This window comes from Oncorhynchus nerka, unplaced genomic scaffold (assembly GCF_034236695.1).
Source record: "Oncorhynchus nerka isolate Pitt River unplaced genomic scaffold, Oner_Uvic_2.0 unplaced_scaffold_140___fragment_2___debris, whole genome shotgun sequence".
NCBI lineage: Eukaryota > Metazoa > Chordata > Actinopteri > Salmoniformes > Salmonidae > Oncorhynchus > Oncorhynchus nerka.
The window spans coordinates 38,632-50,000 of NW_027039184.1; the positions used below are offsets into that span (position 1 = coordinate 38,632).

The following is an 11,369-nucleotide window of genomic DNA, read 5'->3' on the forward strand; positions in this document are numbered from 1 at the left end:
AAATCAGTGGAGGGGCCAGCTGAGTATAAGACTGTATCATCTGCATATAAATGGATGAGAGAGCTTCCTACTACATGAGCTTTGTTGTTGATATAAATTGAGAAGCCTTGTAGTACTCCCTTGGTGACAGGCAGTGGCTGAGACAGCAGATGTTCTGACTTTATACACTGTACTCTTTGAGAGAGCAAACCATGCCAAAGACCCCTCAGAGACACCCACACTCCTTAGCCGGCCCACAAGAATGGAATGGTCTACCATATCAAAAGCTTTGGCCATGTCAATAAAAATAGCAGCACAACATTGCTTAAAGATCTTACTATCCAATCCCACACTCACTCACATCCCTGTCTGGAACGGTTGTCTACACCAGTGTTTTCCAACCCTGGTCCTCCTGTACCCCCAACAGCCCAACCCTGGTCCTCCATTACCACCAACAGCCCAAACCTGGTCCTCTATTACCACCAACAGGCCAACCCTGGTTCTCCAGTAGCCCCAACAGCCCAACCCTGGTCCTCCATTACCCCCAACAACCCAACCCTGGTCCTCCAGTACCCCCAACAACCCAACCCTGGTCCTCCAGTACCCCCAACAGCCCAACCCTGGTCCTCCATTACCCATAACAGCCCAACCCTGGTCCTCCAGTACCCCCAACAGCCCAACCCTGGTCCTCCAGTACCCCCAACAGCCCAACCCTGGTCCTCCAGTACCCCCAACAGCCCAACCCTGGTCCTCCGGTACCCCCAACAGCCCAACCCTGGTCCTCCGGTACCCCCAACAGCCCAACCCTGGTCCTCCAGTACCCCAGCCCAACAGCCCAACCCTGGTCCTCCGGTACCCCCAACAGCCCAACCCTGGTCCTCCAGTACCCCCAACAGCCCAACCCTGGTCCTCCAGTACCCCCAACAGCCCAACCCTGGTCCTCCGGTACCCCCAACAGCCCAACCCTGGTCCTCCGGTACCCCCAACAGCCCAACCCTGGTCCTCCGGTACCCCCAACAGCCCAACCCTGGTCCTCCGGTACCCCCAACAGCCCAACCCTGGTCCTCCGGTACCCCCAACAGCCCAACCCTGGTCCTCCGGTACCCCCAACAGCCCAACCCTGGTCCTCCGGTACCCCCAACAGCCCAACCCTGGTCCTCCGGTACCCCCAACAGCCCAACCCTGGTCCTCCGGTACCCCCAACAGCCCAACCCTGGTCCTCCAGTACCCCCAACAGCCCAACCCTGGTCCTCCGGTACCCCCAACAGCCCAACCCTGGTCCTCCAGTACCCCCAACAGCCCAACCCTGGTCCTCCAGTACCCCCAACAGCCCAACCCTGGTCCTCCAGTACCCCCAACAGCCCAACCCTGGTCCTCCAGTACCCCCAACAGCCCAACCCTGGTCCTCCGGTACCCCCAACAGCCCAACCCTGGTCCTCCGTACCCCCAACAGCCCAACCCTGGTCCTCCAGTACCCCCAACAGCCCAACAGCCCAACCCTGGTCCTCCGGTACCCCCAACAGCCCAACCCTGGTCCTCCGGTACCCCCAACAGCCCAACCCTGGTCCTCCGGTACCCCCAACAGCCCAACCCTGGTCCTCCAGTACCCCCAACAGCCCAACCCTGGTCCTCCGGTACCCCCAACAGCCCAACCCTGGTCCTCCGGTACCCCCAACAGCCCAACCCTGGTCCTCCAGTACCCCCAACAGCCCAACCCTGGTCCTCCAGTACCCCCAACAGCCCAACCCTGGTCCTCCAGTACCCCCAACAGCCCAACCCTGGTCCTCCAGTACCCCCAACAGCCCAACCCTGGTCCTCCAGTACCCCCAACAGCCCAACCCTGGTCCTCCAGTACCCCCAACAGCCCAACCCTGGTCCTCCGGTACCCCCAACAGCCCAACCCTGGTCCTCCGGATACAGATCAAGGTAGCGCCTCTTCTTTCAACCTATTTCTATTAACATTCTGGAGCTGAATTTATTTACAGCTCATCCTCTGAGGCGAGCATCCCTCTAAAAAAGAAGAAAGGGGTTTACAGGAGAGCAGGAAAGATGAATAGAGGTCCACGACTAAGGAGTGAGTGGGAGACGAATGCAGCAGATGAGAGAGAGAATGAGAGGGAGAGAGAGTGGAGAATCATATGAAGAATTGTAGAATAAATCCCACCTCAGGGCAGATCAGTGTGCTGCAGAGAGTTTGGTTAACTAAAACAAGAATAAACAGCAGTGTGAAAATTGCAATGATTTCTCTCCTGCAAATGATATGCTCTCTCTGAAAGCAGTGTGGGTGGGTGTGCGTATGTGTTCATGCATGTCTTCGTGCGTGTTAGTCAGTGTGTAGGTGCTGAAATCCATTTCCTGGTGGCTTTTAAAGCTTTCCTCTGGTGCCCATTATCTGGGATAATATCATGTTTCATAAACGTTAGATCTCCATCAGATTACCATCCAGCAGTAAGGTCACGCTAGGAAATGATGGCAAACAGTAAAACACATTCAAGTTGCAGATAAAGTATGAAACGATAATGTTGTTCCAGTAACTGTAAATCCAAGTCTTATCTGCAACCGTAAACCATAAGTGATAATGTCAGGTGGTTTACGGATCCTTGGTTTAGGAATCAGTGTATCTAACAGATAAACATTTCCTCATGCCCACCGGTACTGTGCACACACACACACACACACACACACACACACACACACACACACACACACACACACACACACACACACACAAAATGACTGTTTATGCACGGATAAACACCTGTCATCTAATAACACATATCTTTCTCCATATCCCCTATTCTCCACTCTCTCTCCTTCTCTCTCTTTCTCTCTCTCTCTTTCTCTCTCTCTCCTTCTCTCTCTTTCTCCAGACTTACAAATGACAGCCTTGATCATAAAAATAACCCTGTGATGCTGAAATGTCTGTGTCTGGGACGGAAGAGCAGCTGGGGAGTTTTTGCTGACACATGGTCCAAAATGCATGGTCCAAGGAACTAGGCCACTTTGACTGTGTTAATCGAAGTTTCAGAGGCTGAGCCACCACACTACAGCACCTCCATTATTCATACTATAAAACACAAATATAAAACAATTACCCCTAACACACCTGGACAAGTACACTACCGTTCAAAAGTTTGGGGTCACTTAGGAAGAAGTTCATTGTTTTGGAAAGAAAAGCATTTTTCCCCCTTTAAAAGAACATCAAATTGATCAGAAATAGAGTGTAGACATTGTTAATGTTGTAAATGACTATTGTAGCTGGAAACGTCAGATTTTTTATGGAATATCTACATAGGCGTACAGAGGCCCATTATCAGCAACCATCACTCCTGTGTTCCAATGGCACATAGTGTTAGCTAATGCAAGTTTATCATTTTAAAAGGCTAATTGATCATTAGAAAACCCTTTTGAAATTATGTTAGCACAGCTGAAAACTGTTGTTCTGATTAAAGAAGCAATAAAACGGGCCTTCTTTAGACTAGTTGAGTATCTAGAGCATCAGCATTTGTGGGTTCGATTACAGGCTCAAAATGGCCAGAAACAAAAACCTTTCTTCTGAAACTTGTCAGTCTATTCTTGTTCTGAGAAATGAAGGCTATTCCATGCGAGAAATTGCCAATAAACTGAAGATCTCTTAAAACGCTGTGTACTACTCCCTTCACAGAGCAGAGTAAACTGGCTGTCATTCTCATAGAAAGAAAGTCTAAGAAGTGGTAAAGCTGTTCTATGTGCTACATTTTTATGCTTCCTGTTCTTAAGTTTCCTTTTATGCTTCCTGTTCTTAAGTTTCCTTTTATGCTTCCTGTTCTTAAGTTTCCTTTTATGCTTCCTGTTCTTAAGTTTCCTTTTATGCTTCCTGTTCTTAAGTTTCCTTTTATGCTTCCTGTTCTTAAGTTTCCTTTTTTAGCACCTTTTACTGTCGGTTTTGTACACCAGCTGAAAATACAATATTTTTGATAATGCTAAATGTATTTCACAGAGATTTAGATGATAAAATGATTCTCTACACTGAAACTGAAATGGGGCGAACTATTAGATTTTTAGCAACCAGGAAATGGAGGAGCGATTTCTGCATATTAAATACATTTTCTCAACTTGACCACCATCAGAGTTTTCTCCTTATGCATTATAAACACACATACAATCATTACAACAGGGAGTTAATGTAATGTCACCAACACCTGTTTTCTGAGTTCACATAAGTTCTTGTGCCTGACACCTCATGTCCACCAGATGCATCAAATTCTTTGCATTTCAGCCGAAGTTGTTCATTTGTAAAGGAGCAATCCGCAACCCTACTTTGGGGGTTCCGCACTAAGCTGCGGTGCATTCTGTGTACTGCATGCCTTCAATATTTTACACTCGTGCGTTGCTTTACCGGGAGGTGGTACAAACAGAAGTAAACACAGACTCCAACTAGCTAGCTTTTAGCGAGTTGAAAAGCAAAGCACAAGTGTTTCACGTACAGAAAATCCGGGCTAGACATCCGGCAAAACAAAATGCAGAAGCACCTGAGGGACATCGATTTGTGGTTCAGCTCTGGCATATCACATAACTTCGTCCCCAGGCTCAATTGCTACTCCATAGGTTAAACAGAGAGAGCCAGCTGGTGGACAAGATTACATATGGGCAATAATTCCATGGTAACGGAATTACGCTGAGACTCAGATTTCAAAGTTTAACAAACCATACAACTCTATGTACAAGGACTAGTTTTTACAATTTCCACTGAGAATTTGACAAAACACATTTACTGGAAGAAATGTTTGGTAACAGAATAATATTTTTTTTATGTTCTGTGTGAATTGTTCAAAGTCATCATTGTGCAGAGTTGGTTTGTTAAACTTTGAAATCCATGTTTTTTGTTTGGCATACTACATTCTAAAGTGAAACGTCAGAGTCTCAGGGCAATTCAGTTACATGGAATTACCCATATCCCTCAATGACAAGGCAAATGAAAAGATCCTTTGCAAAATAGGTTAGTAGTTGTACACGCCCTTCTCCCATAGGCTTGCCTTGAGTTGAACAGCAGGCCCAATCACAATTATCCTCGTACGAACCATCTTGATCTTGCGAGTTTCCATTCTGTTTTGCTCTCCTTGTAGTAAGCTCACGAGATCAGGATGGTTTGTACAAGGCTATACTACAATAGGCTTTCTGAGGCACAATGGGTTAATGGCCCCATCTGTGTTTCATCAATCAATTAAATGTAATGCCCATTAGCTACAATAACAGATGTTGCCCATCTGTAAGTGAAGGGGACTATAGCCCCATTGAATTAAAAGACAATAGAATCATTTGAGAACAAAGAAGATTGAAAACAAAACACAAGAGTGGTAGTGATTCAATATTATGACCTTTATTGGATACCAGTGTTTACCTCTTATTTGGATGCAATGATTTTCTTGGCATAGTCCAGGTGGCACATAAAACACATTTCAGTCCTTCATTTTGACTTCCTGTATTGGAACATGCTCAGGCAGGGTACTCTCGCCAAAAACAGCATTGAGCTGACGTAAGGTGATTGACACAAGGTTTGAATACACATGAACAGTTTAATCATGTAAAAACCTCACTGCTTTTTTCCTTTCCAAAGTATTTTTCCAAAACAAATTCAAGGCAAAGCAAAGAAAACACATTTATATATATTGTCCAAATGAACCTGGTAATGGCATACACTAAAAACACATCTAAATATACGTAGGAAAGATTCAAAGTACCACTGTGCAGAAGCCCTCGTTAACTAGATGTCATCTTATTCATGACACAGTAAGTAGGATTCGCTCACACACTGAGTAGCTGAGAACGTCACATTGTGTTTGCATTACGTCACAATTCAACCCCAGAGTAGGCTAATATAGACTGAGTACCAGTATTGTTAGCTAACATTCCACTCCTTGCCACTTCTGTCCTTTGGCAAATGACTGGTACCCATACTAAGGCTAAAAGGGATTGCCAGCAAAACCGATATTGAGGTACAATTTGCGCTATTTATTCTTGGGCATAATCAACCCAATATGGCGCTTCACAAAATAATGGACAGAATGAGTTTGAAAGTCAGAACCCCAAAACACATACAGAGTCACAGTCATGCTTACTGAAAATGTCAAAGTAAAATATTTCTCATTCACAATACTGGGCAGAGGAACCAGACGGCGAGAACACTTTATTTGGATAACATGTCAACTAACTATCTACTAAGCCTTACCCTAACCTTTACCCTAACCTTTACCCTAACCTTTACCCTAACCTTAGCAATCAGTTGCTTCTCCACAGATAGTTTGTTGATAGTAAGTAAGACCATCTACAGATGGACTATCCAGACTATCCAAATAAAGTGGGCCCGAAGGTGCAAATACGTGTCATCAATTTAATCACATTCGTTTTTAAAAATGATCAACAGTTCAATTCCTGGTTGGAAGAGAGCACAAGTTTTCATCAAGACTGGCAATGAAGAGACTTTAAACAGGTTTGGTTTATCATTAACTGACTTGGTCCAACAACAACCAGCTCAATCTAAGACTCTGGACTTGTTTCCTTAGTCAAACGGTTTTCATATAGAGGTCAAGGGGGTCATTTTGACTTGGTACCGTCAGAAATGGTACCCTATTCCCGATATAGTGCACCCTATGGGTTATGGTCACAAGTAATACACTACATAGGGATTAGGGTGCCATTTCAGATGCACACTTGAAATACTTCAAACATTCAAATGGCTCAAATAATTCATCCTACTGTATTACCACCTCCCTACATGCTCCTCTCTACTGTAGTACTATATTATTCTATGACATCGCAGTGTCACATTGTGATTGTGGAAATCAGCTTCAAAAGGGGGACAAGGGAACATGTCATTCTAAAGATAGCATACAGTCATGTCTAGCATTTCCCTTTGCCTTGGCGAATTCTGAAGGCACAAAAACCTTTCATTATACAGTAGATATGGGTTTGAAGAAACCTCATAATTCACATGATCTGTTCTGTACCTGTAGGTTAGTCCAAACGTTGTTTAAATGTTGTTTCAGTGTTGGTGCTAGACTCCGTGCATGACCCATGCGGACCTAGATTGGCCCATGACATGATTTGGTACCGGTCACATTTGCACAACCAAAGTATCAATGACAGTAACAAGGTTTAAACGTATCATACCAACATTCAAGACAGGAGTCCATGTAAAACCTAAAGGGCCAGCCCTCTTCCACGGTCTCAACTGTTTGGTGATGATGACAGAAGGACAGAAGAACTAGCACCTACTACACATCATATGTTCATTCCCTTGTATGTGTATACGGATCAGGGTTGGAGTCAATTCTATTTCAATTGGAATATCAGTTTACTTCCTGAATTGACCGAGTTTAAATGGAATTGATCCCAACCCTGTTATGAATGACAGAAAAAAAACACCTAGAAATAAATGCAGGACAGCAAAGTTCAGGCCACTGACCTGACATTCAGACGCACACTGATGATGGCGAGGATGATGACGATGGTGATGAAGAAGAGTATGAATGTTCAAGTTCAATGTGAGCAGGTGTCCGGCACCTGAACAGAAACATGTAGTGTTGTCATCACTCAGTCAAGAGTGAAAGATATGGTAGCTTGTCAATGGAGTGTGTTTGTAAGTGGACCATACCAATAAGCACTCGTAGCGTGAACGGGGGGTGAACCTTCAAGGCCACAACCTCTCGATGAACACACACAGATGAGGTCATGATTTGTAAAGCTCACATCTTTTTCTCTGCAGTGGATTTTTGTGAAAAGATTTAAATACATACTCAGCTCTCAATCGTAACATTACTAAATCAACGTAGAACATCAACCTATATAAAATGAAAAACATGTATAACTAAAGTCATGATTAACAAATATAAATTAACATACGGATATATCAAACACTGCAATGTTCTTGGCTTCCCTTTTAGTGAACAGGGATCTGTTCAGCTTGGCTGTAAAATGGAACATTCTAGGAGCTCGATATCGTGCTTCACTCTCCTTTTCTATTGGATCCTACTTTGAACCTCAATGCTGATTGGTTGCTTAAGATGTCCATGAAGGGTTTTTGTTCAAGACAAAAATAACAAACTCCTTCGAACGAGCAAGGTACCAAGACCTCTTTCATTCTCCCTTTTAGTCTGCTCTCATACAAGCCTAGTACAAGGACACCTTGGTACCAGGACACTCATAGCCTAGTACCAGGACACCTTGGTACCAGGACACTCATAGCCTAGTACCAGGACATCTAGGTACCAGGACACTCGTAGCCTAGTACCAGGACATCTAGGTACCAGGACACTCGTAGCCTAGTACCAGGACATCTAGGTACCAGGACACTCATAGCCTAGTACCAGGACATCTAGGTACCAGGACACTCATAGCCTAGTACCAGGACATCTAGGTACCAGGACACTCATAGCCTAGTACCAGGACATCTAGGTACCAGGACACTCATAGCCTAGTACCAGGACATCTAGGTACCAGGACACTCATAGCCTAGTACCAGGACATCTAGGTACCAGGACACTCATAGCCTAGTACCAGGACACCTTGGTACCAGGACACTCATAGCTTAGTACCAGGACACCTTGGTACCAGGACACTCATAGCCTAGTACCAGGACATCTAGGTACCAGGACACTCATAGCCTAGTACCAGGACACCTTGGTACCAGGACACTCATAGCCTAGTACCAGGACATCTAGGTACCAGGACACTCATAGCCTAGTACCAGGACACCTTGGTACCAGGACACTCATAGCCTAGTACCAGGACATCTAGGTACCAGGACACTCATAGCCTAGTACCAGGACATCTAGGTACCACAACACTTATAGCCTAGTACCAGGACACCTTGGTACCAGGACATCTAGGTACCAGGACACTCATAGCCTAGTACCAGGACATCTAGGTACCAGGACACTCATAGCCTAGTACCATGACACCTTGGTACCAGGACACTCATAGCTTAGTACCAGGACACCTTGGTACCAGGACACTCATAGCCTAGTACCAGGACATCTAGGTACCAGGACACTCATAGCCTAGTACCAGGACACCTTGGTACCAGGACACTCATAGCCTAGTACCAGGACATCTAGGTACCAGGACACTCATAGCCTAGTACCAGGACATCTAGGTACCACAACACTTATAGCCTAGTACCAGGACACCTTGGTACCAGGACATCTAGGTACCAGGACACTCATAGCCTAGTACCAGGACATCTAGGTACCAGGACACTCATAGCCTAGTACCAGGACACCTTGGTACCAGGACAGCTTGGTTCCTCCTTTCCTTTTTCCTTCTGTGTTTCAAGTCTTTCAGTCTGTTCTCTTAAGACTTCTATGAAAACCTCTTGGTTAGGATTGTTCCTTCTGTCTCTGTTTAACAAAGACTCAGTGGGGGCATTGGGCCCAGCTGCTCCCTATGTCACATTGAGTAGTCAAAACACAAAGAATCCTCCAGCCCCAGCTGAGACCGTTAGTAGACCTCCTCTCTGCACTCACACACACACACACACAAACACACACGCACGCACACAAACACACACATAGTGAGAGTGGATGGAGGGCAGGATAGAGAGAGAGGGTGTGTGGGGGCTTTCTCGGCTGGGTGGGTAACCATGGGTTACATTCTCATGCTAATGGTGGAGAAAAGGGGGTGGTTTGCAGGGGACGATCGCAGGGGGCTGGAGGGTTGTAAGCGAAAGGAAGGGAAGATTTATTAGCGGAGGGTCCCTTGAGTCTTATATAGCCCCTTCCCGAGGTGGGCAGTGTCCCACCCTCATACGCAGTGTGCCGCTCTTGTGCAACTGCCAGAGCTGGACAAACTCCTCAGGCATGGCGTGGAACCCGCTGAACGGCAGTACGTTATCGTAGTAGTGGTGGCTGACGGGCTGCTCGTCAAGCCCAACGCTGAATGGCCAGAAGCCGTAGGCCGTCACCTCCTCACACAGCCCCAGCGCCAGGCTGACCAGGAAAAGGCCTGTGGACAGGCGCTTGGCATGCACTCCGCGACCCTTCCAGAACTTTCCCACGGTCCTGAGAAACTCGGGATTGGCAAACAGCATGGTGAGGTTGGACGAGGTGTCGGCAAGGGCGTAGTGTGCCCGCAGGGAGGGGTCGGTGCCCGGCTTCATGGAGAAGGCTGGCATGTAAATGTAGCTGGAGCCGTAGGCCTTCATGCTCTCCACAAAGCTTTTCCGCGACCAAAGAAGGTTCTGGAACCTGAGTAGGGAGAGAGAGAGATAGAGATGAGAATGTGTGAGTACCATAGAAATAGAACCTATAGAATGGACAGCCCCAGTCAACGTTCCATGACAGTGGACCGGAGGTCATATTGGTGTACCCATGAGTGGACAGCTAAAGCTACAATATGTACGTTTTTGGTAGACCTGATCAAATTCACATAGAAATGTGTTATAGATCTGTAATTCTCATTGAAAGCAAGTCTAAGAAGCGGAAGACCAGCTCTATGTGCCCTATTTCTATACTTTCCATTCTTAAGTTTAGTTTTTGCGTCTTTTTCTTTTGGTTTAGTGCATCAGCTTCAAACAGCTGAAAATACAATATTTTTGGTCATTTAAATTATATTTATTTCACAGTGGTTTAGATGGTACAATGATTCTCTACACAATGACTTGTTTTGTCACAAACTGAAATTAGGCAAACTATTAGAACATTTGCACATTAGAACATTTTGCCACCAGGAAATGGTGGAGCGACATCTGCATTGCTATGGTCAGAGGGGGCTTTCCCTGTTGTAGTCATTATATTTCTACGGTAACTACCACTTGCTGTTTATCCATGCTAATGTTGCCTTTGGAATTCTAAACTCTATGCCAGTAGAGCCACGTGGATGCACACACACACACACACACACACACACACACACACACACACACACACACACACACACACACACACACACACACACACACACACACACACACACACACACACACACACATATTATGGTCACAGAGGGTGATTGTTTTGGTAAAGCTATTTGATCTGGTCATGCATTCCAGGCTAAATCTACTGTGGATGTCATGTGAAATGGGTTCTGGAAGTATCTATAGAGTTCAGATAGAATTGGCGTCCTCATTCCATGGGTATTTCTGGACTATGGTATTATGGATATGTGCTCTCGGGATATGTCATACCGTATGTGTTGTACATAATCTAGCCGGTTTAAAGGTGTCGGTGTAGTTGCTTGTGGAGGCGGGGATTCAATTGTACTGCATTGCATTTCGAATCAACCCAAATGTAAACAATATACAGTACAGCCTACCTGCCCTCACCGTGATTGAGCTTCAAAATATCAACAAAATGTCTTGAGGACAGGAGTGAGGTTGTGCCAACATCCAATGATAATGTCACGAGACTTTAAAT

General features: G+C 45.6%; 1 protein-coding gene across 1 annotated transcript; it reads right to left on the bottom strand.

Annotated features, from left to right (window-relative positions):
* Positions 1-8,711: 8,711 nt before the first annotated feature.
* Positions 8,712-11,363, bottom strand: LOC135567334 (alpha-N-acetylneuraminide alpha-2,8-sialyltransferase-like). Its single transcript, XM_065014765.1, has one exon. The coding sequence runs from the start codon at positions 10,247-10,249 to the stop codon at positions 9,722-9,724; it is 528 nt and encodes a 175-aa protein (XP_064870837.1). The 5' UTR covers positions 10,250-11,363; the 3' UTR covers positions 8,712-9,721.
* Positions 11,364-11,369: the final 6 nt, after the last annotated feature.